This window comes from Thunnus maccoyii, chromosome 10 (genome assembly GCF_910596095.1).
Source record: "Thunnus maccoyii chromosome 10, fThuMac1.1, whole genome shotgun sequence".
NCBI lineage: Eukaryota > Metazoa > Chordata > Actinopteri > Scombriformes > Scombridae > Thunnus > Thunnus maccoyii.
In genome coordinates this window covers 20,605,833-20,632,956 of record NC_056542.1, presented here as the reverse complement: position 1 = coordinate 20,632,956, position 27,124 = coordinate 20,605,833, and the positions used below count along the sequence as shown (strand labels likewise).

The 27,124-nt window shown below is 41.1% G+C and overlaps 1 protein-coding gene across 1 annotated transcript in view; it reads right to left on the bottom strand.

The window, feature by feature from the left end:
• Positions 1-23,446, bottom strand: part of lars2 (leucyl-tRNA synthetase 2, mitochondrial) — a 25,872-nt gene extending 2,426 nt beyond the window's left edge. The window contains exons 1-18 of the mRNA XM_042425091.1: positions 23,205-23,446; positions 21,450-21,581; positions 15,274-15,365; positions 15,129-15,189; positions 14,918-15,007; positions 14,451-14,594; positions 11,834-11,941; positions 10,230-10,389; positions 9,565-9,669; positions 9,016-9,131; positions 8,646-8,929; positions 5,604-5,702; positions 3,677-3,814; positions 3,490-3,593; positions 2,678-2,857; positions 2,334-2,503; positions 1,384-1,461; positions 1,120-1,231 (exon numbers count right to left, since the gene is read on the bottom strand). Of these exons, the coding sequence (XP_042281025.1) occupies positions 1,120-1,231; positions 1,384-1,461; positions 2,334-2,503; positions 2,678-2,857; positions 3,490-3,593; positions 3,677-3,814; positions 5,604-5,702; positions 8,646-8,929; positions 9,016-9,131; positions 9,565-9,669; positions 10,230-10,389; positions 11,834-11,941; positions 14,451-14,594; positions 14,918-15,007; positions 15,129-15,189; positions 15,274-15,365; positions 21,450-21,581; positions 23,205-23,438 (2,407 nt within the window). The 5' untranslated portion in view covers positions 23,439-23,446. The remainder of the gene's footprint in view (positions 1-1,119; positions 1,232-1,383; positions 1,462-2,333; positions 2,504-2,677; positions 2,858-3,489; positions 3,594-3,676; positions 3,815-5,603; positions 5,703-8,645; positions 8,930-9,015; positions 9,132-9,564; positions 9,670-10,229; positions 10,390-11,833; positions 11,942-14,450; positions 14,595-14,917; positions 15,008-15,128; positions 15,190-15,273; positions 15,366-21,449; positions 21,582-23,204) is intronic.
• Between the last annotated feature and the right edge of the window lie 3,678 nt (positions 23,447-27,124).

The window sequence follows — 27,124 nt, the reverse complement described above, 5'->3', positions numbered from 1 at the left end:
GGACAGACCCAGGAGGAAACGAATAACATGACAATACCTGCTGGCACACACTCACTCAATATTCAAAAAATCATCTCAAATTCAGCAAGCCAGAGAAACATCTCTGTTGATTTGTTTTTCCTTTTTATTGAGGAAAAAAAAATCTTGAATAAGGGTCAAACAACAACCTAACTAGCCCACCACCCCCTTGTCCTGACTCTCAGTTAAACCAGCATGTATATACATCCCACTGGAAGCACAAGGGAAGGATGTGAACTTCCTCTATCCTGCACTGTGTGTGTAAATCACAAACAACGAGTGAGAGTGAAAAGCGCCACGTGACTGAGTGTGGCAGAGATCACATGTCCTTTGCTTGTATGTCCTGTTTATAAAATGTTTTTTTTTTAAATATATGAGTAAATATGTGAGCACAAACTAAATGCACACTGCTACTTTTTAAAAACACATACATCTCTTCTTAGTAGCCATCGTCTGTCAGGCTCCCTGACCGTTGCTATCAGCTGGAGTTTAAGTTTTTCCGGAGCTTCTCTTTTCTCAGCTTGTGTACGTGTGTCATCGACAATGAGGGGATGTCCTCGAGGCTAACGCAAGGGCAAGCGTCAACATGAGGCACAAAAATATGACGCTACATCTTCCTTTCTATTATCTGTTTTTTACAGTCGGCCAAGAGCTCACAGCACTGCTTTCAGTTCTGTTTGAAGGGCACCAAATGTATTTCCAGTAAACTGTACAACTGTAATGTAGAAAATGAAAAAAAGTCTCAATGTCACCTTTCACTTATTTACTTAATGACTGTTAATTACGTCACTGTTGGGCGTTCACTCATATTAGATAAGGAGCAGTGTCAACATTACCTTAATCTGAGAATACTTCCTCTTACAGATATTGGAAATAACCCAATTTTACCACAAAAATCACATATTTCTTTCACTGCGTCAGTCTAAAATTTGAGGGAATTTCATTGATATTCACAAAACTACATTAATTAAATCAACAATGGACAACTGGACATCTCCAGGTTTCTCCCATGACAACCAAACTGTGAACTTTTCCTCCTGCGTGTGTGTACAATCTCTCTTTGAATGCATCATTTATTATTTGAGAATAATTTGCACCAACCTGCCCAAAGTTCAGAGGCCAGGTGAGGGGCCATGGGTGCCGTCATCATAACCACCGTAGCAAGAGCTTCCTCAAACTCCACACTGTGCTGCACCACCCTGACTGTTGCGCTCTGAACACACACACACACACACACACACACACACACACACACACACACACACATACACACACAATGGCAAAATGGGATGTTCATTGAGTTATTGAGTAATTAAAGGTAAAGGGGATGTGTTTTTTGTTCTAGGTACCACAGTGGACACTCACACTCAGTGTGTTGGTGAGACCCATCAAGCGAGAAATGGCTGCATTGAAAAGGAAGTCCTCTGTGAAGTGAGATGTGATCTGTCACAGACAAAAGAATAAAAAGCAACGAGTGACAGTCTGTTATGTTACATTTTGTTTTAGTTCATTTACATCCTCTGCTTCCTTTACTTAATCGACCCAGTCATGGAATATTTGCCTCAGTGACATCCTCCTCCCCGTTATCACCATGTGCACCAGCTGAAGGCACACAGCACTCTGCATGTCAACATTCCCGTGCTTCAGCCATCTGGGAAGAACAATCCTTTTGGGAAGGGCCTTAGGGAGGAGGAGGTCGATAACTGAGGCTTTTCTGAGGGACAGATCAAAGGACGGCCTCGGCTTTGGGAGCTTAGGGCAAACAGCCTGGGGTCCTTTAAAAGCACCCGGCCCTGAGGGGTGGAGAGAGAGAATCAAACCTGGCAGCGAAAGGAGGCTATTTATAAAGTGTGAAAGGAAACTGAGTGGATTTAAAATCAATTTCCATCCCCTCCTTCTTATACTTTTTACTCTAGCGGTTTCAGGTTACGATGGATGTTCGGTATTGGATGGAAAGGCTGGACTATATACTGCCGGACTGTGTAATGAGTGATATATTACCTCAGACCATGCTATCATATATGTTTTTTAACTGAGAAAAACATCTTACCATGCCGTATAACAATTCAATCTATTCCCGTATATAAAAAGAGTAAAGAAAACACATTTTTAAGGCTGTGTATGAAAAAACACAAATAGATGAAGGTGGCAGATGTAAGAGTATGAATCTATTTTTTGAGGGAAGATGAAAACTTTCCTACTGTGAAAAGCTGTGATTTTGAAAACGAGCCTATTACTGACCCCTACTGGTGAGGACTGTTAAATGACGCCACTGTAAGACATTTACAGCCAGTCTGAGGCTTCAGAGTTTCTACCTCTTGAATAGCATAGTTCTTGTTCTCCCAGATCTTCTTGGTCTCTGCCAGCTCTTTCTTCCTCAGCAGGGAGGGGCTGGGGATGTCTCCGAGCTGTCGAGCCCCTCTCAGCTTGGTCACCAGCTGCCACAGCCGAGACTGCCATCGCAGAACGCCAGGAAGAGCGTCGGCTGAGGTGGCGAACAAACACAGACACAGAGGAAAAGGATCATTTGACACAGTGAAGGAGAGAAATCTTTTCAAAAATAGATTTCACTCATTTAAAAACAACTGATATCAATTGCTTTAAGAAATTCGTGGCTTACAGACAATAACTATAATGCTTAATAACAACTTCAGCTCACTCTTGACGTTCCAGAGGATGTCCTGTTCAGGCGGCGCTGCGTAAAGGGTGTAGAGGCGAACTGTGTCCACGCCGTACTGCTGCACTACCTCTTGAGGGTCCAGACCGTTGTGTTTAGACTTGCTCATCTTCTCCCATGTCACCTCAACACGACCACCGCCCAACGCCACCGGCTCTTTATCTAGAGGAGGCAGGTTAGGAGTCAAAGGTCAGAGATGGCTCGACCAAGTGTCAGCCACTTCCTAAGCTTTTCTTTTAATGGTCAGAACTTCAAAATTTAATTTTAATCACACTTGTTTAGCTATTAAATTCCTGTATGACCCTATTTTAAATTATTTTTTATTCACATTCTGACAATGAACTTCACCGCAGGATTGAATCTAACCAGAGGATCCTTGCTGTGTCTACATAGAAAATACATGAAAGGGAGTCTACAACATTGGAATCCCCTCTTCCGTAAGCCACCAGTATCTCCTGTTTATCCTTTACCAAGTAATAGAGAGAAGCCGAAAATCCTCAAGTTAGAAGCCAATAGAAAGAGACCTTTTACATTTCTCCAAAGGATTCCCTCTGATTTGAGGAGTGGTGGGTTAACTTGCCACTCAATTGGGAAAAGCTTAGAAACAGAGAGCATAAAATAGAGAGGGCTATGCTGATGTCAGTACAAACTACAAGCGAAAAACAGGATTTTTGAGTCCTGTTTGAGCGGTCTTATCTGGCAGAGCCTTATGGAGGGATGCCTGCCTTCTTCTCTCCAGTCTGTTAAAGATGTGTCACATTGACAAACACGCTCCAGATTCAGGTAGCATGTACCTGTGAAGTCTATTTCTTGTCTCTTTAGGTACTGGCCGCTGTCTGCCAGTTTGAAAGTCTGGCCCTTGATCAGACCCTGGACCAGCAGCTTCTGAAAAGGCTCCCTGAGAGACAGAGAGAGGGTTCATTAATGTACATAGACAAACTGTGAAGTGTATGCACAGAGAGAGCTGATAAAGCACTATACCTGTGTGCCACGAGACCCTGGTCCTTGCAGAAGTGACAAAGGAAGCGAGCATAGTACAAGTGCATGACAGCGTGCTCCTTTCCTCCGATGTACACGTCCACGGGCAGCCAGTGATCCGCTACGTGGCGCTCAAAAGGCCTGGAGAGGAAGAGCAGGTTAAAGTGTAAGCTCTCAAGAGCTGGTATCAAGAGCAATGCTGGGTTGAAAAGTAACAGCGGATAAGATTTTTTAAAGCTCTTTGATGCTTAGTAAAGATGTAATTTCTGCTGTCTTATTGTTTTTTCACTGCACTTCCCAGAAATTGCTCGTCAAACGCTGTGTCAAGTACCAAGACATCTTTTTTTCCCCTTCTTTTCTATTGTTGAAGTTTATGTAGAAGTGCTCTTTTCTTTGTTCTTCAATGTTTGATTTATTCCAAACTGCTGTTGCTACTTCTTTTAATATCAAACACATGGAAATTTTTTCTTTCTTTCCAGGAAACACAGACAGAAGACGTTTAGAGCAGTAAATGTAAGAGCTTTGATTAATCAGTGTGACGTTAATCGGCGTAGCAAAGCAGACTTTTATCCATATAAAATGGCATAATATAATTCTGGAAAATGTTTTGATGTCAGATGGCAGTGGTTGTCATGATTTGTCGGACGTGTACGCACACTTCCTCTAGGGGGCAGGCTGTATCTGACACACGAGGAACCAGTGATGGAGTGAACAGAAGCATCCTGAAGCCTCCTCTCTCCCTCTCGCTCTCTCTCCCTCTCTCTCTCTCAGCCTTCAAAACATACTACAGTAATGTGTGATAAAAGCTCATCTCTGAAGACTTCCCCTACACTCAGCTTCACATATTAGTAAGTAACTATTTGTGGAGAAAAACATATCACAGATTAATGGAGACTGAGCTGTTAGGTGCATGCGGTTAGCTTGACTGGCATCCTGGTCAGCAGAGGCAGGGATTCCACCTAATGATGCTTTTTAGGGCAGACTGCTATCTGTAGTGTGTCACCTATCACACCAGTAATTACTCTCCTCCACACCTCTCTGCCTCTCGCCCTCTCTCTCTCTGGCTGATGGTGTCTGGGGATATTGAACCAGGAAGGGGAGTTATGAACTCACACAGCTGAAAATAATTTAGCCTGTTTGTTGGCACCTGGCCAGGCTCCTCTAATACATAACCACACACACTTCCATTTCCTTCCATCTCTTATTTGCTACTTTCAACATTTTCTTGCTTTCCTATTTTCATCACTCCCCCCCCTCCTGTGCACATAAGGCTCAGCAGGCCAACTGAAATGCACAAATAGTGTAATTGCTTTTTCTGTTGTGCCATAATCTGTCCCGCTAAGAAAAGTGATGGGGAGAGCGGTTCCCCTCCCTCCCTTTTAAAGCAGCTTTACAGCTAGGTCAGGGCGCTGGGAAATTAATCTCTTTTGTTAAGCTCGGGGTATCGCCACCATCCCAGCAGGTGACAGCCATGGCTCCATAATCCCTATTGGCAGCGAATTCACCTTCTAGGCGAGTGTGTGTGTGTGTGTGTGTGTGTGTAAAGAGAGCAGAGTGATATGTACACAGGCGGTATATGCATGTTTGAAATGGGTAAGTGGGAGAGAGTGGGTGGCCTTAGACTGTACATAATTATGTGTTTGAGTGTAACTTTCCAAGAGTGTATACAGAACAAAGATGTGTTTTTTTTTTTAACATCTAAAAACAGACCTATGTGCTTATCCGCCCACTGCTTGAAACACTTGTGCAACTTTTTTCTTTTCATTTTCACTCGAACGAACGAGGTGAAAATAAGATCTGTGCGATTTGTGCTAAAATCTATCACAATGTGAGAAAGAAAAGAGGAATAAGAGCTTGCATTTGGTGGCTAAAGTGTGAAAAGAACAGATGGAAACAGCAAAGTGAATTGTCAGGAGGAGGCTGGACATACCTGTCTATGTTATGAGGGTCTGTGTATCTAAAGTAATACCAGGCTGAGTCCACAAATGTGTCCATGGTGTCCGTCTCCCTCCTCGCTGGGCCTTTACATCTGACAGAAGAGAGGTAGACAAAGGGGGTTGGCAGATGCAGCACAAAAAAAAAAAATCAATATTGGGCTGATAAATTAGAAAGCAAACAAATGAGCGATCCTTGTTTGAATGCTTAGAGAAATGGCACATTATGTGATTTAATGTGTGTGTGTGTGTGTGTGTGTGTGTGTGTGTGTGTGTGTGTGTGTGTGTGTGTGTGTTTGTGTGTTTGTGAAGCTGGCTCCATCTGGCTGTGGAGGTCATGTCCCTGTAGAGAAGTACAGCTGAAGCCTTTCTGGCACCAGAGTGCTGTTCCTGTGCCCTGACTAACAGGCTGTGCTAACAGGGAACGAACTGGCAGGACTAACACATGATCATGTGTTTGTGTTGGAAATGCCACCTCGCACCCCTTTTTATCCAAGCCAAACAGTGCATGGTACGTGATGCGAATCTGCCACCATCACTTTCACAAATAGAGGGGAGGACATCCGCAAAGACAAAAGAGAGCTTTCGGAAAGTGTTTTTCCTTTAGATTTAAAGCACTTAATGGAACAGTGAAAGCGTCTGCCTTTTACTTCATAATGAGTCTCAGTAGAGTTCAAGTCAGTGTCCCAGAAAGATAAACAGAGGATGTGAAACAGAGCAGGTACCGTTTCCTGGACCTTATGGGATGTCTCGCTGTCTTTTTCTGTCTGTCCACCCCTCTGACATTTTCACTCACACAGACATTCATCTCACAGTCAAAATATTAATCTTGAGCACGCTCAGCGACAGGCAAACCCCGTCAACCACCTAACATACCGGTCTATAATATGGATGTGATGATGAGGTAAGACCTGAGGGTTGCCTAGCAACAAGGCTAAGGTGTAGCGAGGTTAATATTTGGAAGCCAGGTGTTATTTCATATGAAGCCCCTTCTATCACAAAAGAATCCAAAAATAGAAATGGAGAGTCATTTAGTGCATAAATTCTACTTGAGCAAGTGAGATTTCTAACCTTCTTTCTAACACCGGAGTGACCAATCAGAGGCCAGATTGTGGTCATTTGCCAGACAGCCAGTACTGAGCTACAGTCAGACTACCAAGGATCAGATTAGACGACACACAGGCGTACTCTCTCTGAAGATGGCCCTTTTCTAAGCCATGAAAGGAGCCCAACAGCAAAACTAGGTAACTAAATCTGAAGCAACCTGTGTGAGCGTGTGAGTGAGTTTGTTGGATAAGCCAGAAAAAGCCAAAAGGCTCTCAAACAGCTGCCCACTCCACGAAGGCTCTCTTCCCATGGAAAATAGCCCTCCATGTGTTGAGTGAATGAGTGAATGTTCGCTCTATGCTAACTATGCGGTCTCTCTCTTTACCTGTGAATTCACGGAACAACAAACACTTGCACGCGCACCTTCCCGGCCAGGCTAAGCCGAGGCAGGGTTCAGTTGGCAGGCCAATTTACAGCGCCGCAGAGGGCCGGAGACGAGATGAGCGCACAGGAAATGACTTCCTCAAGGACAGATAAAACTCCATTTCAGCCACCCATCTCTCATCACCCTGCTCCTCTGTGTTCCACTCAAACTTTAATTGGACATGGTCGACGAGTGAAGAGAACAAATTTCCGAAGACATTTAACAACGAAGGGGAGATGGGTAGAGAGGAGATAACGGCGTCTTTGCGATTATAGCCATCAATCACTCCTGATGGGAGGAATTATAGTAGCTTTGTGGAAAGTGAGTGAACACAATCTGATGACTTGTGCCATCTGCGACTGAGTGGGCCATTGTTTTAATCAACATGGTGCCATGACGGTGATTAGTCTTATTCAGGGAGGAATTCCCATGTCAGCGAGGGACTCTGGAGACGGCGGCTGAGCAGCATTCTGCCTTCTTGTACGTTATCAAACACTGAAATGATTCACAATCAGTCTGATGTGTGTGTGAAACCAGTGTACAAAAGGTAAATGTGTGTGCGTGCATGTACGGTATTTGCGTGTCTCCCTCGAGGCACAGCTGACTTATGTAACTGCCATCATCATCTCATGCTGCTCCTGTCACAGATGCCGCTCATTACATAACCGCTTCAGAACAAAAGTATTAATCACACAATTCACAGGCTCGCTCTCAGTGCTCTGTGTTCTTGTAAAGCTGTCAGTCCTCTCAAGCCTGCCCTGACAGTGGGGCTCGATTTGTCGGTGCCGGTCTCCCAAGGAAATACAGGAAGTCCAGAGGAGAGAGGCTGGAGACGCTGGAGAAGAGTTAACACGTAATTCAATTCTCACTCTGCAAAACGCTGTTATGGACAGGATCATTTCCCCAATCGCCTTGTGTTGTGCTAAAAAGAAATAACACATCCTCCACTTTTTCTGCATCCCATTTACATCATCACACATCCGAATGGAGACACTGATCTGCATGACGTGGCGTGAATCTGAGTCTTCGCAAATGGAACTTTGGCAGGAAATGTACGACCGAGACTCAAGAGACTTTAAGTATGTCAGCGGGAGGATTGTTCAGGGGCTCTGTCCCTCTGTCCTTCCGTCCTCCATAGCTAGCTTCGTAGTTCTTTCATGTATTTCATGTGCGTCATTTGTGCATTTCTGCATGCATTTCAATATTAGGAGGTGACGCCTGTTGTCATGTAATTATAGAATAAAACATACATTGGCTGTAAGTTACTACACTTTTAACCTCACTGTACATGGAAAAGAGAAAATGTGAGCTTGTTTAAAGTCAGAACTAGCTGCTACAAAAGCACCAATAAATTTAATGATTTTAAAAAAAAACAAATGATGAATTTTTATATAATGATCATGTGGACTAACACTGATATTATACATGCATATTTCCAGAACATGGTTTTCCTTTAGGATGTAATATGTTGGTAACATGAAATAGACTCACACAGGTGAGTTGGACTGTGATACTTATATAAAACATAAAAGTAAAGAACTTAAATGATGCCACTCAGTGATCTCACCTGGGACACGTGCAGTTTACCCAGTCGTGAGCCGCCTCCAGAGGCGACGCACCCTTTCCTGTGAGAGACGGCAGCTTTGGCAGCGTTACCGGCAACTCCTCCTCAGGGACTGCAACTGGACCGCAGGACCCACAGTGCACCACGGGGATGGGTGTACCCCAGTACCGCTGTCTTGATATCAACCAATCCCTGAGCTTTGAGCTGGTAAGGTGGCCGCCAACCTTCTGCTCTCTGGCCTTCTGGGTAATGGAGTCAAAAGCCTGCTCTCTGGTGATGCCTGAGAACTATATATTTATATAGATATTAAAGGGGGAAGGGGTACTAGACTTGTACATTATTAACATATTATCAATAGTTTGGTCGTCATTACCTTATCTGAGTTGATGAGAGTTTGTGTCCCATCTTCGTGGCTTTTAACAACTGTGGTCCACTTTAAATTCAGAGCTGTGGCCACAGACAGATCCTCCTCACTACAGTCTGGGATACCTGGCAGACACAGGTGCAGCATGAAGAAAGAACAGAAGAAAAAACAAACACAGACTGACAAAGACAGAAATACAATCAATCTCTCGAGAGTGCAAAAAAAATTCCTCCCTGACTGTGGTGATGTTAGGCATGTTGTGATGTGACTAATCGTTAACAGTCCCCTGGGTTCCACCTCCACTCACTGTGAGACAAACACAGTGGTTTCACATCATTACAGCGTCTGCAATACCGCATGGCACAGGCATTGTGTTTCATCTTTACTTACTTTACATGTTCTCATTTGTTGTTGGCATAGATTTAGAAGAAAATCAAAAAAGGAATGGTAATTTTTATCTGGATTCACCTTCTCAGCTGACTGCATGAAGAGGCATCTCTATTAGTCCATACATCCCCCCTACAGTATCAGACACATAAAAAGACAACGATAACCTACCAATCACAGTGTCCAGGTAGTCATCAAACGCCTCTTTGTGTGATATAACCAGAGGAACCTCATGGCCAGTGAACAGGTTGTAAGCGGTGACCTCTGTCAGGGAGTCTGGGGAGCAGAGGGCAGGAGGTGTGAGAGCGGCGGCGCTGCCTCCCCTGGTAGCTCATTATGAACAATCATTCACCACCGAGACAGAGACGACCTCAGGGGAATCCCAATTACCATACACTCAAGACAGCTACAGCTCTTACAACCATACCTTGACAGTTTATGGTTAAATAAAGATTTTACACGAGCTGCACACAGTCCAAAACATACATCCATAAAAGTGACAGGAATACATGCAGCAGAAATACTGTAGATGCTTTAGTTCTGTCTGAATATCAGAATTGATTTTACACAACTGCACTGCCTCTGTTAATTAGGCACTTCTCAGTATTGATTGCTGCAGTCTGATGAACTCTGACAGCATCAATTAGCTGTTGCTAATAAAAACAGCTTTTAAATGTGCATCTTAAGCTTCCTTCCTCTGCCTCAAAAACAGGTAATCATACATCTTGACATACAGTACCAGTAAAAAGTTTGGACACACCTTCCTATTCAAACTGTTGGCTGTTGGGACTGTACGCCTAAAAAAAAAGCTGGGGTCCGTATAGAAAGATGCTCACCTCTGCCTGGCTGAAATGCTTTCTCCAGGGCAGAACGCACTGAGCTGCTACCATGCAGCAGTCTGTGGGACGGCAGGATGGCCAGGTAAGCAGCTCCAAACACCGCCTCTGGGGAGGAGCAGTAGCCCGACACAGTCTCCCCCGTCTCCTCCCCGTTCACCTGGGAGATAAAAGACAAAGCGTGTTGGAACCTCTGAGCATCGGTGTGTAAACAGCCACACTGTAGCTAATGAGGAGGAACTCAGGCTATCGTACAACACGGTTTATTTCATTATTAAAATACCTTTTCTTTTCATCTGTGGATTATTTTCTCAATGAATCGATTAGTTGAAGAAACCGGAAGATATTTACATTTATTTTTTCTTTAAAAACAACTCAAAATAATGAAATAATTAAAATAGTTGCAGCTCTAGTTTATTTAAAAAGATGATGTCTACCATGTACATTAAACACATTACTAAGTTAGTTATAAAACAGGTTAAGATATTGTATTACGTTTTTCAACACGGAAGCATCTGTGATTTTGTAATATTGACTAAAGCTTTTTAGCACCAAAACAGTCGATTCATAGATTACTTAGTAGACAGAATGTCCCATTTTCATATTTTATTAATAGCTTTGTTCATTTATTAAGTAAAAATGTCAAAGAGCTTCTTTCTTTTTGCTGTTGCATATTTTTTTTGTTGGTCGAACCAAGTAAAGCGATCACTTTTTACTTTGTGAGGGTAATTTGTCATTATTTTTTCATAGCTTTTACAATAAATGTATTCTATACACAGCATCTTGGGACTGTGACATGTGCGTGTAACATGTAGTGTACAGAGCTCTTTGATACATAATAAGGCCTCAATCCTTTAATTATTTATAGATGACACTCATCCTGGAGGGTTCTGAAGTAATGAGTATGTCATGTTGTAAAAGACATGCTAATATCAAGCTTCAGCCCCCTGGAGAGATAATTCAGTGAATAGTTCCTGTAACAATCTATGATAATAAGATATAAGACAAGGCTCCATCCAATTAACTTAACGACCCCTGGTTTTAACTTGAATTACGCATTCTGCCAGAGAAACCCCTTCACATACAGAACAAGACACAAACAAAGATGCACTCTCACATCCTCTGAACCTCTTTCGCTCAAGAGACATGACGACTTTTTAAATCTAAGGGACGACTTCAGCAAACAATTTTTCTGATTCTGTTTCAAGAAGAGAAGTTTAATAAAAGGAACGCAAGTGAGCTTTTTGCAACTGCTCCATTCCAAATGACGGACATGTGAAGAACTGTAAACACGGCTCTTAGAAAACTCAATAGAAACTAATCTGACATCATCTGTTTGGGTAAATTGCTGCCTGCAGATGTGGGATGAATTCGCTGGATACAAACAGCGAGAGTAAAGATTTTTTCATGTTTTGGTACATGACTTTTAATGGGAATACATAAATAAACAGAAGCATCACAGAATCTAAAGTAAAAGCAAGCAATCAGGGCTCGGGAGAGAGAGATGAAAAACAGGAGGCTGGGAAGTGGGGGAGCAACAGAGAAACACTTGAGAGATCGAAAGAAAGAATTATGATTGAATACAAAAGGGAGCTGATATTCACCTTGAGTTTGAAATCGAAGTAGCAGCCGCTGCATTCTCCGATCCAGTTTGCCTGCATGGCTTTGACCCCGTACCACTCTGGAAGGTCGGCCAGAGCATCCAGGAGAGGCTGGAGGAGGGAGGTGGGAACAAAGGGAAGACATGTGAGTTTACTGCTTTGTACAAGTTGGGAAAGAGCTAATTTTCCACTACACTGTGGAAAAGAGATGTTTGTAGTGGTTCCTCGAGTACATGTCTGTCTAGGATAATGTAATTGACTCAAACTCAGTGTGGCCTTATTCAAAGCCCCGCCAATTTATTTCAACAAAGCAGCCGAGTCGACCAGGTCACATTATGCAGACAAAGAGGGATTTTCAAAAATCCTGACCTCCGCTCGCCCTACTTTCCTTGATATCACAAAGCAATCGCTTATGAAGTAAAAGCGCTCTCACACTCTTTCTCTCACACACAACACACACAAAGAACACAACAGTTATTCTGCGTGATTAAAGGAAGCTATGCATATCAACGAGGCCGACGCCAAAAAGCCACAGCTGGGCTGAAGCCAGAGATGTTACAACTCTCTATTTCCCTTTCAGTCTATCACAATCTATTACCCACAATGCCCCTCACGTCGCCACTCAGCATGCCAAGTTCCTCATCGAAAGCGATATCAATACAAACATAAACACTGGCTATAGTCATCACTAGCATGACAGCGGAGCGCGTCAGTTATGGATTTGCTCCAGAGTGGGAGAAGAGAGACATAAATCCCAGAGAAAAGTGTGTCAGCGTGACTGAGAGACTCTCAGAGGGCGACGCGGCAAAACAAAGGAAGAAAGAAGAAAAAGCAGCAGCACAGAGATGACGGAAAAGTAATGATGGCTTTAAAGTGAGAGGCAGTAAATGTTTTTACTTTCCTGGGCAAGAAAATATAGTTTGGCATAGAACGAGGAGTAACTGAAAGATGTACAGCAAGGTCAAGAGTCTCCATGGCAACTAAGAAAAGCTTGAGAGAGAAAGCCTGGTATAGCAATAACCAAGGAGTGTGTGTGTGTGTGTGTGTGTGTGTGTGTGTGTGTGTGTGTGTGTGTGTGTGTGTGTGTGTGTGTGACAAAGAAACATCAAGAGCATTTTCTGATAGGGATTTGCAACATCCAAGTTTACATCACGTATAGTTTCTGGAAGTTATGTTGATGTTCAAGCAGTATTATAATCGATACAATACACCGAGCACTCAGCTGGTGAATCATTTAGCTGTCAGAGTGGTGTAACAGGGAGACGGCATGTGTGTCTGAGTGCAACAAGTGTGATTATGCATGAAATTGGAAACTCTGCTGTTGCCACGTGATCATTTTGTCATTTTCTGCACACACATATTAGTAATAATATGTATTCATCTGTGTCCTGGAAGAAAAACTGTGGTTACAATTTATGAGGAAACTCTTTGAGCACGACGCAAGACAAACTGATGACCACTGAATAAATGTTGCAGACTCAAACACGTGTGCAGGCGAGCAGAGAAAGCAGGAAATCACAGTCCAATTGCAGCGTTTTTTTGGGGTTTTTTTTTTTTTTTTTTCATTTGGCAGGCTCCGTTTTGACGCGGTCCTCCTTTCTCTCCGTCTGTCTTTCTCACTTCTTTTCCTTAACACCTCCCTCTTCTCTTCCCTCTCACTTCTCCGTTTTGTCAGAGAAAATTAGAAATGCAAGAACACATTGTCACAGTCGGCTGCTTCCACCTCCACTCACACCTCTGACATGGACAAGTACGGGCGACTTCAGCACTGGGTGAGGCTTGAATGTGGACAAAGTGATTTTTTTTTAAATCAAAATGATAAAACTGGCAAAAAGAATTAACGTTACCCTCAAAGGACAAAACCAGTGTTTTGCTAGTTTGAGCTCATTAACTATAAATCACTACTTTACATGATTTCTAACCATTTTCCAAAGCACACCAGACATTTTCAGAGTGACTTCACACCTCCCAGGCAGTAATTCGTTTCTATTCTATTTAAGTACAGCATTAAAATCCACTCAGACAAATTAGAAACTTAATTTTGTCACACTTGCTCTACCTGCTCCTCTCATGGCACCAGTTTGCCACATATTCACAACTTATAAAATGATTAACTCAAGTTTACATGATGGATTTATAAGAGTGTGAGAAAATTTCTCTCCAATCCCACATAAAACAAAAACCCTTTTCTTCTAGAGGACAACTATGCAGCACGTTCCTACATGTCCAACGACGCACGTGCGTGTGCTACATGTTTAATGCATGAACCCTCTTTCCTGTGGGTGACTCATATGAGTCCAGAGGGGGCAATTTCACCCTGCACCGGGCCTGTTCCCCTCTGCGCTAAAAAGGTGGAGGCTTCTCATCAGCCAGCCTGATGGTATTACCCCGAGTCGGCTGGTCTCTGTCGTTGGTCAGGGGAAGCCAGGCTACAAATGACGGTCTCCAGGGGTCTGATTGCAGAACTGGAGAGGCAGGGCTGCAGTTGCTGTGACTGAACTGTCAGCCATGATTGTTATCAGACGGCCCTGCTGCTCGTGAAGCTGCTGGCCAGCCATTCAGACGCCACTTGTCACACATACAGCACACACAGAGACACACACACACTACAGAGCCATACCTTGGCATAGTTTGTGGTCTTGATGAACCATTGTGTGAGCAGCTTCTGCTCCACCAGAGCGCCAGACCTCCAGGAGCGACCGTTTTCATCCACTTGCTCATCAGCCAGCACTGTCTGGTCAACAGGGTCCCAGTTCACCACAGCCTGGATAACACACACACACACACACACACACACACAAATGAGTAGATGCATACACACACTGTTAAAATGAAAAAGTAGAGCTTAGCAAGTAGCTTAAATTTAATAGACAGACCGCAAGCTTTATTTCAAGGTCATCCCCATTTCATTACACATTATCAAAAGGCTTCTACCGAACTCTCTGTTTTTCATTTTATTCATTTTCTTCCAGGGGTGACGGTTGAGCTGCTTCTGTCACTGTCAGGGACCTCAAACCCAAACCAATCATATTATTCCTGCCGAAAGAAAACCGGGATAAGCACTTTAGCGCAAAAGGCCAATCCTACCTCTTTCTGATAGGCCAGTCCTGCTTCAAAGAGCTTAATAAACAGATACTGTGTCCACCTGTAGTAGTCGGGAAGACAAGTGGTGACTTCCTGTCAAGAAAAGCCAGAGTCAGGTCAACAGTGCGAGGTGTCACGCTCATGCACAAGTGAGCAAACCAGACCTAAACTTGCCAAACTCCCTGGTTGATGCTGACTTCTTGTTCCTACTCACCCGGTCCCAGTTGAAGCAAAGGCCAAGGTTGTCCAGCTGCTCCCGCATGGACTGTATGTTACTGAGGAGAGAAACGCAGGACAGCAACAAGTGAGAATTGTATAAATGATGAAGTCTCATTAAAAGACAGATTTGATGTACGTACCTTTTAGTCCAGTCCTCTGGGTCGAGACCTCTCTCAATGGCTGCGTTCTCTGCTGGGAGTCCAAAAGCATCCCAACCCATTGGATTTAACACCTGTGGATGCAGTTAGTGGCTCTGTATTAGCACTGAAATCATTATCAGCAACAACTTTGATAATCAGTTCATTTTTTAAAGTAATTGATCGAGCAGAAATGTCAAACATTTTCCATTTTTAGTTTCTTAAATGTGAGGATTTGCTGCTTTTTTCCTTTATAAAATTCTAAACTGAATTAGAGCTACAACGATTAGTCAACTAATCAATTTTTATTTTTATTAATGGGAATTTATCTGCAACTATTTTGATAACTGATTAATCGTTTTGAGTCATTTTTAAGAAAAGAACATCCCAATTCTCTGATTACAGCTTTTTAAATGTGAATATTTTCTGTCTTTTACGATAGTAGACTGAATATCTTGTTGGGTTGTGAACTGTTGGATGGGATAAAAGAAAACTTTTGGGGATGTCACCTTAATTTTTTACCATTTTCTGATATTTTACAGACCCAACTAACCAATTAATCAAGAAAATAATCAACAGATTAATTGATAGTGAAAATAATCGTTACTTGCAGCCCTAAATTGAATATTTTAGGATTTTAGACAGTTGGTCGGACAAATCAAGCAATTAGAGGATGTCACCTTGGGCTCTGGAAATTTTTAACTATAAAAAGTTAAACAGAAATTAATCTACAGATTAAGCATAATGAAAATACCAATTTAAACTTAACAGACTTTAAAGATAACTGACTTCCTTTGAGTTTAGTCTTTTTGTTACCTATTCTGATATAAAACACGAGGATCTGAGCCAGCAGTGAGAGTAAAAACAAAAATATTTCACTTCCATCTTTTTTAGGAAGTAATTTATTCAGCCAAATAGCATCAAGTTTCCCTTAATGTACCACACATGATGACCTCTATATGATAATGTGTTGTCCCCCTGCTGATCTCAACTCCATTACACATTGTGGTTCACAGATGTAGTCTGAAATTTAATGCAGCTGTTACATAATGTCAGAGCCAGGCTGAGTTCAGAATAGAGGATGAGGACGTGACGGCTTTAAATACTAGACAGCCATTAACATCTATATGGAATTGATGCAAATGAATTTCTTAAAACACCACCATGATCTGCTGCCACTTCTTCTCTATGACTGCTCTCCTCCTCTATAACTTTTATTCACATCCACATTTTATTGCCCCCCCTCCCATAACATTACACTCTCCTTGACATGAATCATAGTTGACTCACGATGACGTCTCTTTTCACTCATCTCTTTTCCCCTCAAGCTCCTTGGCTTGTGTTTCTCTGCTCGCTGAGAGAGAGACGAGATGAAAGCGCAGGAGTTGAAGGCATGAGCAAAGTAGAGGAGTAGCAGAGTGACAAGGAGTCGAGGACTGGAGAGGATCGTTGTATGGACTCCATCGGGTCTGATGTTTCAGATGAATTGGTATCCTTGGTAACTGCATGGCCCTCATTTGTAAAGCCGAGTACTGGATGGTATTAGGCTAAGAGAGCTCAGCACAGCGGACCACTGTGACTGCTCAGGAGGAATACAGGCACACTGAGAGTCAGGCAAAAGCTGGAGATAGCCTATGTAAATAACAACGCAGAGAAAAACATGCACCTCATTAGGACGGATACGCTACTATGTTGTTTATTCAGTGTAAACTCCATTAAACCGAGACAGAATTCATGAGGTGTCGTTACAGGGAGCAGCTGTGATGGACAGGCTGCATTAGCGAGCTCAATTCTCAAAGTTCAAAGAGAGTGACAGAGGCAAATTATCTTTTCACTGCTAATAGCTTCAGCTCCACTTATCCCTCTGTCCACACAAAGCACGAAGACTAGCGCGACTCTTTACAGTTTCATTCCTAACCTGTTATCACGGAGTCTCACATTTCACAGCGCTAGTGACAAGAGGCAGAGGTAGATGGACGTGGGAGACACTGGAGGCTGTTTTTATGACGATCTGTCTGCTGTAATGTCAAATAAGTCAGTGCCAACCTGTGACAGATGCATCCATCCACATCTCCAGGCTCTTCAGTGTCACAGCAAGAAGGACGGGAGTGCTAGGAGACTGATTTTGTGAATGTGGGGCCACACTGCTTCACGCAAGTGTCCACCCACACAGTCTCAGCTAAAAGCTTCACTCCATCTGTGGCGGCTTTGAAATGCAACACCAACGATTTGTCGGTTTTCTCATCACACTAATTGATGTTAAACCAAACTCTTGTACTTCCTGATCCTGACAATGTTAAAATGTCTTTCAGTGCTCACTCTGCAATTAGATGAATTCAGCTTATTCATTACAAAACACCTTTTGCCATTTAAGTTTCAGAGTTTTACACAACAGCCCATGTGCACAAGCAACTGCAGAATAAAGAAGGACAAGAAGAAGACAAGCGTGATTAATTTGCTTTCATTTAAATCGTTAAAGGGTCAGTTCACCCAAATTATGAAAAAGATTTTCTGATCTACTGTAGCTGTGGTGGTATCTCGCCATGCAGTTACTTTTGGTTTAAATAAATAGTTTGACATTTTGGGACATATGCGTGAGAATGAGATGAGAAGACTGATACAGTATCATTCTCATGTCTGTGTGGTAAATATGAGGCTACGGCCAGCAGCCTGTTAGCCTAGCTTAGCATAAAGACTAGAAACAGTAGGAAGCAGCTAGTTTAACTGCTAGACACAACATGTCTTCATTCCAGTGTATGAAGACATCTTATGTCCATTCTCAGTGTATGTGCACTGGAGGCTTCAAGTAAGGGATAATGCCTGACGAAGTGTCCATTATCAGCAATTAATGGATGACGGGGAGGCCATGGAGTCCATTAATTGCTGATAATGGACACCTCAATGGTCACTTTCCAAAGAAAAAAAAATTAAGACCATTTTGCAATCAAAATCTAAAGTTTTTCCACAAACCATAACTCCCCTGGTAACACCAGTGGGATTTGACTAATACCTGGGACAATCATTCCCATCCGTTAAGGTTCTTATGCAATGGAAATGTTGTTTACTGCTCCGGTATATAGGACGAACCTTAGATACGACTTGGCAACAGGAGAATAGCAGATGTCCACTCAGCTAAAATAATCCTTTGGCTCAGCTATGAGCCAGAAAGCTAACGTTATACTAGCAAGATTTATGGTTGACAAATAGTAAATATAATTTGACACACAAACAACAAGACAAGCTAGCTATCAAGCCATGTCATTGTCCCCAGATCAATATCAAGATTTTCACAAATAAATGATAGGCCATGTCTACTGTCAGCCGCAGCCTGATGTAGTGAGTTGAACAGCGAATACATTCAAGATACAGTTGCCATCCTGTGGTGTTCAGTGGATGAGGCACTGAAGGTATTAACTGCCCATTTCATTGTTGTTTTTTTGTGTCTCATCTTTTTCATCTTCTATTTGATTTAATTCCCCTGTTATTAACTCTTTGTGCCGTTTCTCTCTTTTCTTTTCAGTTTCTCTTTCTTCAGCTGCACCCCAGTCATCAAATTTGTCATATTCTCCAAAATAGGTTAAAAGAAACGTTGAAGTCACTCATTGTGGTAATTTGTAAGCTTGTTAACGTGTTGCAATAAATTATAAACGGAGGCTTTGACTGTGTCCCTGTTGCTATGGTTACTCATTTTAGCCAGCACATTAATTTAAAACGGTGAACAGACAATTTCACTCTAACAACATAGTTGGTGTCTATTATCAGGAATTAATGGACACCCTGCAGCCAATCAGAATCGAGTATTCATCCAGACCATGGTATAAGTTTCCATATCACACTTGTGTAAGTGGTATACTGGACCACCATTGGCCCCAAAGTACTTGTGATGTCACAAATTTAAGGTGAGCTCAGAGAAACTTTCCATTTTCAGCAAATGAAGGTGAAAACTCTGCACAGTGAAGCTCAAACATCCAACTGAAGTGATAATAGGCAAAACACATTATTGAGTGGAGGGGGACTTTCATACTTTCATTATTTGGACTACTTGTTTAGGAGAAAGTAGTTTCTTGCTTATTCTACAGCAAACAAATTGTGGAAATCGCACACTAATCAAGTCAGTAGAAGCTCAGTAACAATGAGATTTGATGAGATGTTGGTGGAGAACAACAGGAACATTTGGTCTGAGTAGAAAATAATTGCATTTTATTATTTAAAAGACCATTTCCTCACACATGAAAAACTCCTTGAAATCCAGAAAATTGCTACAGGGTGTGACCATCGACAGAATGTACCCTTCCTTAATTAACTAGTGAACAGAGCAGACTGTGTGCATACAGTGGAACAAGGTTTGCTTTCTGACAGATGCTGAGAGAAAGTACACTCTCGGGCAGAAAGTAGTTGCCAGTCATGTGAAACCGTGTTTCTGTTTGGGGAGGAATCAGACCGAAGGGATTCTCTCTGCAGGTGAGGGAGATACACACCACAAAATCCACCAGGAAAACAAAAAGGAAAGAGAGGAGAGGCTTGTCATACAACAACCTTATCGTCAGACGGTGTGAGGACAAACCAAAGGGAAAGAACTGAACATATGTTGTCGCCGTAATGTCAGAGGATGTGGGTGACTGCAGGATATGTGTGTCAGACACCGGTCACAGCTTCATCAACGCCCACAGTTTAGTGGACTCAAACAGAGAGCTGAATATCGATCGCAACGCTTTGATTTGAAACAGAGTCGAGTCAATAACACACTCGAGCGCTTGAGATCGAGAATATGGATTTTACTTTTACCTTATTTACACCCAATTGTAGCCGCAAAAGGAGGCCTCATGGAGAGGTTCAAACTTCTTCCACTACTACTTATATTCTCACAAATTGTCAGCCTTCAAGCATCAGGGTTTATCTTCATTATGAAACAGTTCAAAATGTTTAAGGGGTCTTTAAAAAATGTGTTTGTGGAGATTGTGGAGTTTAAGTAAAAACATCAAAAATCACAAAAAGGTTTTTAACCAACAACATAATGTTTATAATTAGGTAATTGCAACAAAAAAGTGTAACGTATATAAAAAAAAACATTAAAAATAGCAAAAATGTGAATTAAACAATAAAGTTCTTGATTAGAAATGAATCCCCTCCACTAAAATAATGTCCTTGATGCTCAGATGTGCACTGGGCCTCACATTTATAAACTCAAGGACAAGCACAGAAAAATCTAATTACATGCTCCTTGGACTGTGTAAACTTTGGTTACGTAATTGAAAAACAGCAGTGTGAGGAGGTATCATTATGCTCCTAATGGTACTTACAGTACATTAATGCTACACATAGTGTGTTATATGATGTGCACACTGTGAGAGGTGAACATGAGTAAAGCGATAAGCAGTGTCACAGTTCAGTGAGGGAGTGCAAACAGAGATGGTAATATTCTTATTAATGTGTTGTGGTGAACGGTGCCTCTTTGTAGTGTGGACACAGATGTCAGCAGTTAAATATATATTTAATATACATTATTATATTGTATATCAAATGTGGAGGGACTCCAAATGAGAGACTGTTAGAGTACTGAATGATGCTTTAGCCAAATCAAACTTTTTCAGAACATTTGAACTCAGTCAGGAAAGCTGAATTATGACAACACGCTACATTAAAATACATCCCTCATAGTGCTTCAGTATATTATATAACTGAGAGTTTAGCCACAGAAGGAGACGTGTGGTGAGGGCCAGATAACAAGCAACAAAGAGACTCGGGCGTAAATGAAAACTTTAAAGCTTCAAGTCATAATAAGTGGCTTTGTTTCTGTTCTGAAAGGACATGCCACCTGGTTTGAGAAGCGATGCGACCATATACATGAAATAACCTTTAAACTTGTCTTATCGCTCATGACAACAAATCTGTCAATGAATGTGGAATTGCTGTTGACCAATAACATATTCATTGGCTGTTTCATCCAAACATTGTTTAAATTCTTGTTTCAATGAAGGTGAGTTATATTTTGATAACTCCACTTACCATCTCTGGTGCTGAAAATCCCCTTTGCTGTCTATTGATCTTGTATTTTATGTCACAGTCATACATTCAATGTTCTTTCAATATTCTCTCCAATTTCTACTTTTGGGAAAAAGTACTGCACATTCATAAAAAGCAGTGAAACGGTGATGACACGTTGAAGAAAAGACACGTACCTGATGTCCTCTCATTCTCTGGAAGTGGCCGATGGTGTCACTGATGGTATAAACTCGAACGTGGCCCATGTGTAGTCGCCCAGATGGGTATGGAAACATGGACAGGACATAAAACTTCTTCCTGTTGGAGCCCTGGGAAAATAATTATGTGTACAAAAATCTCATGGGATGAGGAGGAGATCAAAAAACTTTTAATCCTGAGAGACCACAATAACAGTGAAGGAGCTCCTCTCCTCCATTATCAGTCTGGCTTTTGAATGAGTTTTGAATAAAGGACACTGCATTAACCTGATGAGGTCAGGACACCAATAATAACTCATCATATACAGAGCGGGAGCGATGACTTCTTGTGTATTACTGTATGAGGCTCTAACAGCGTCTGATTATAGTGTCAGAATGTGAGCGGCGGCAGCACTGATTATGGATGGTTTACAGTCACAACACTGTTACCACAGCAACACTGTAAGTACCGCTTACATCCAGCTATACGTGATTACAGGAAATCCGAGTCATGAATTTTTCAATAAATTAATTAATTAGGACCAGGGCTGTCATGAATGCACTTAATCACTGTCAGCCTGTCCCAGACAGCCGCACGCTCAGATCATTAGGATATATAATCAGCTCTGGGTCCAAGATGAGCTACAAGGGACAGAGCCAGTAATAGTTGAGAATCATCTGGATGGATGCTTTATGACCTATTGATCAACTTTTTTTTAAAAGGTGTTTTAAATGTATACATGCAGATTTGTCCAAATTGATAGGTTTTGTGAATGTGGATTTTTTTCAGCACAGTGAGTGAAAAAATACTCAAAAATGGGCTTATACAACCTTGGTTTTTCTCAACAGCACTGACAGCTGTTTTTACAGTATGAGTGATGTCAAAAATAGCAGATTTAAAAGCCAGCAGTTCTGTCCATTACATGAAAGACTTTCAGAAAACTTACAAGACTCACAGCGTGCAATTTCATGTACATTAGTGTCCCAGTTTTGAATGTTATCCTGGTTTTGATCTCTTTCGGGACATGAAGTTTATATAGAACATGAGAAACCTGGTGATTCATATACTGTATATATGTATACATCTTCGCATAAAGGTTTCTGATCATCTGTCTGCAGGTGTGTCTTGGTTCCTAAACATGTCATCCATTTATTTCTGTACCGATTGAGTCACCTCAACATTTTTTTGGCTCCTGGCTGCTTAAACTCTGCTGCATGTAAAGCTGAAAGGATTCAGTTGGCAGAAAATTAATTAGTCACTATTTTCATATTCAAATCATTGTTAGAAGCTCTTTAATGAAAATTGAAAATGACAAACATTTGCTGGTTCCAGCTTCTCAAATATGAGGATTTGCTGCTTTTCTCTGTTGTTAACTAAATGTCTTGTCAGATCAATCAACGGTAAAAAATAATTATTACTTGCAGCCCCAGCGCCATATAACTCTGCTAAATTAAGCTTAGACTTTCCTTCAATTTCATGTTTTTTTCCTTTATTGACTAATGAATAAGTAGTTCAGCACACAGCTGCAAGCATGGCAGAGAATAATCAGAGAAGTGGATCAGGTGCTCACACACTTTTCTCAAAACCAGGATAAGGGTTTATGTAGGTTTCTAAATCCTGGATATGATGTTTATTGTCCATAACACATAATCTGGATCCTGAGAGAACATGATCCTAACTGTCCCTATTGCACATGTAGACACTTTCACAGATTTATATCCAATCACCAAGCTGAAGACCGTCGGCCGTCTTACCTCCTTCAGCGCATCCTTGCGCCACTGTGCCATGATTCGTGGGTGCCACCATTCTTCCACTCTGCGCCGGGTGTCCGTCCGGTAGTCCTTCTCCCACACTCCTGTTTCACTGAACAGGGTGCGGCTGCTAGGGGACAGGAGGCAGGGTACTGGGTTCAGGAGAGCACCCCTGATTTGGCCGGATCGGGCAACACCCAGAGGATACAGAGCCAACTTTCTCACCGAGACCTGCATGGTTCTGTCACCTGAAACAGGAACAGACGCTGTAAACTGGCAGGCAGAGGGACGGGATGGGTAAGTTATTGAAAGTGAAGCTGAAATGACTTTTTAATTAATTAATCTGTAACAATTTTGATAACAAAAGAATAATTTAAGCCATTTACTAAGCAAATGCCAAATATTTTTTAGTTCCCGTGTCTCAAATGTGAGAATTTGCTACTTTTGTTTTTTCATATCACTGTAAACTTAACGTCTTTGAGTGTCGGACTCTTAATCAGACACAGTAGGAAAAGCTCAGGTGTAAATAATAAAATGAATGATGGCTGAATTCCATTTAGCTGTTTCCAGATTGAGGGTCCTGGTGTTATTCATACTGGTTCACTGTCATGATTTACTGGGACAGTTATTAGTAACACCTGTAGAGCTGCAACAATTAGTCAATTAATCAATTAGTTCATTAGAAGAAAATTATTTTTATATAGAAAGTGTTGATAATCGATTAATTGTTTAGGTCGCTGCTTTTCTTTCTCTTACATCACAGAAAGTTTAATATCTTTGGGTTCTGGACTGTTGTTTGGACAAAATAAGACATCTGATTTATCACTGTTCTGATGTTTTATAGACCAAAACAATTCACAAAAAAAATAATCAGAAAATTAGGCTAATTGATAATGAAAATAATCACTAGTTGTAGCCTTAAACACTTGTGCTTTTACCTGCTTATGACAAGTCAACATGTCTGCTGAGAAAAAGGCCCTTCATGATGGGGAGTTTTCTATTTTGCAACATTTTACAGAATTAATCAATAAAGATGTGGCTGATTTATCAATAATGAAAATAACTGTTGGTTGCAGCCCTACATTAATGTTGAATGCAATGAACTGTGTTCCAGTGATGTTCATTACATCAGAAAACACTTAAAGTGTATAAAACAAAAACTTTAAACAACTAATTTTGGTTAAAAAAAAAAAAAAAATTGCAGTATTTAGTTATGATTTTCTTGGTCTCATTATTAATTTTGTAAAACTAACATGATATGATTCCATTGGATGTTCATCAGATCATCAGATCATCATCAATCATCGTTTCCCTGCATTTACTTTATTTTTACGTGAAATCAGACACACATCGATTTCAGTGTTAAGTTTTAACAAAGCTTGTTTCTTGTTTTAAGATGCTTTTTAGAGTCTTCAAACTTTGGAGACAAAATATTTCTCCTGACAAAAACACTTGTTGAAATTTGTCTCTAAAGGTTTAATATCCTAAACAAAACTAAATGGTATAATGGTACATTAAAAAATGTAATCACACACTTTTAACCCACAGAAATGCCTACAAGTACACACATCGCCCACATGCCATTAAAATGTATCCCACTCAACAACAGGCCCAGTTCAAAGCTTCATCATGGATTGTAAGCTCAGACACAACAAAGCGACCGATCTCGGCTCCGCAGCTCTTAACGTATAATTTAATTTTTTTCACAGTCTGTGTTCTGTGCAGGATTTTGTGAAATAAGAGGGTTATTCAGTGTGATGTGATTACATTCTGGACAGGCTCTCATTGGGCCGCCCGCTCAGACGTGAGAACGACGTCTTGAATCAAATGATTTTGCAATTATTCACTGATTTATCTCCTGTGAAACTGCCCTGCAATTTTATACACGTCTCTCCCTCAGCATGACGGGACAACACCTGTGTACAGAATATTTAGTCACTCTCAGTTTTGAAATTATTTCTTTTAGAAATGCAAAAGATGGATAACCCAGTTAACAAATTAACCAGACTACCCAGTTAACCAGTCCTACAATTAAAAACTTATGAAACAAACATTTTGTTGTTGGCTACATCAAAAAGGCTGCAGACAGTCCAGACTTTCCAGTGGCTTAATGTAGGTCAGACAGTCAACTGCATGTAAGAAAAAAACAATTTGACCTAAATTTGTCTCCTACACAGATGTACATAAACACAGTTTCCAAGGTAACCTGAGAGGTTTCTGTACAGTCTCTGCCTCCTTTACAGCGGAGGAAAACTGCTGCTAACCTGACATGTCAAGAGAGTATTTCACAGCAGTGACACATCCGGATCTCAGACTGCGAGACCTTTTGAGCTGCGGAGTGGAAAAAGTGATCATCTCTGAGGCCTGACTGAGATAAAAATGTAAATGAGGTAAATAAAAGTGATGCCATGCAGAATTCAAACCAAAACTTAGTTAAACTACGAGACCCCACATCATTCAACAAGAATGTGATGAGCCTGAAAGATTTACTGACCAGCATGGACAAAGCTTTCGGGGATAACCAAGCTTTTTTCTGCCTAAATACTGTAAAACAAGTGAGAAGCGATCTCTCTCCCCTCCTCTCCTCCACCCACCTGCTTATGGGAAAGCGTTTTTCACTGAATTCTCTGTAGTATAACCTCAGCACCGCAGCAACCAACACTCCTCCCTCAGGCTGAGGCTGGGAGCGTTGAGCACTCAAGGTTGTGTGCATCTCTGGCGGTGCGAGTGAGTGGGTTGAGGCGAGAGACTGAGAAAATGTTTCTATGGTGACTGGGCTCATCCATGCGGGCGTCTCCTGTTAAAGAGTGACTGAAAACTTCTGCAAACAGCACGCTGGCACCACTGCATGTGAAGGCAACACTGGAGATCAGTCACTGAACTTCAGTTACTTTTTGGGTGCTGAACAACATGTATCTCTATTAACGAGTATCCAAAATTGAGTGTTTGGTCAAATTCTCTGTCTGACTTGTATTTCTTATTCTTCTTAATCAGATCTTTACTGATTTAAATAATAATTTTACTCATTTTAGTCTTTTTTTGAGTAGCAGTTCTGTTAAGAAAACACTGTCACATTTGAGACATTTGGCTTTAAAAAAAAGTTCTATTTTATGAATTTTTTAAAAAGGCATTTTTTAGAAAAATATTTTTTATACCTCAAAGTGACATATCAAAAAAAGTTCTGATTTCATAACATAAACTCTGGTATCATATCTGCATCAGTATATGATATACTGAACATGTGATTGGGACTTATTATTGTAATTAGGGCTGCAACTGGTGATTATTTTGATCTGCAGATTATTCGCTAGATAATCAATTAATCATTTGATCCATAAATAAATAAAAATGTCCATCATAATTTCACGAAGCCCAAGGTGGCGTTTTTAAATTGTTTGTTTTGTCCATCCAACAGTCTAAACCCCAAAAATATTCAGTTTACTATCACATGATTAAAAAAAAATGCACAAAAAAAAAAAAAATCCTCACATTTGAGAAGCTTGATACTCGAGAGAATGTGCATTTTACCTCGAAAAATAGACTTAAATGATTAATTAATTAATTATCAAAATGATTGGTGATTAATTTTCGGTCTGTTAATCAACTTATTATTACACCCGTGGCTGTAAAACTGTGGCAGAGCTGAAGTGTCTCTAGTTGTTCTAGCTGAGCGAAAGTGGAATCAATAATCATCATCAATAATGCCTGCTCGGTCCTGATATCCACATTAGAAATAACTTTACTGTCAATAAACACTGGAGATGAAAAGATAAGTCGACAGAAAATTAATCCCCAACTGCCTTGATAATCGATTAATCATTTAGTCTTTTTTTTAAGAAAAAATGAAAATGAAAAAGAAATCTTGCGGGTTGTGTTGTTGGTCGGGACAAAATACATTTGTTGTTGTTGATTTATAGCCCGAA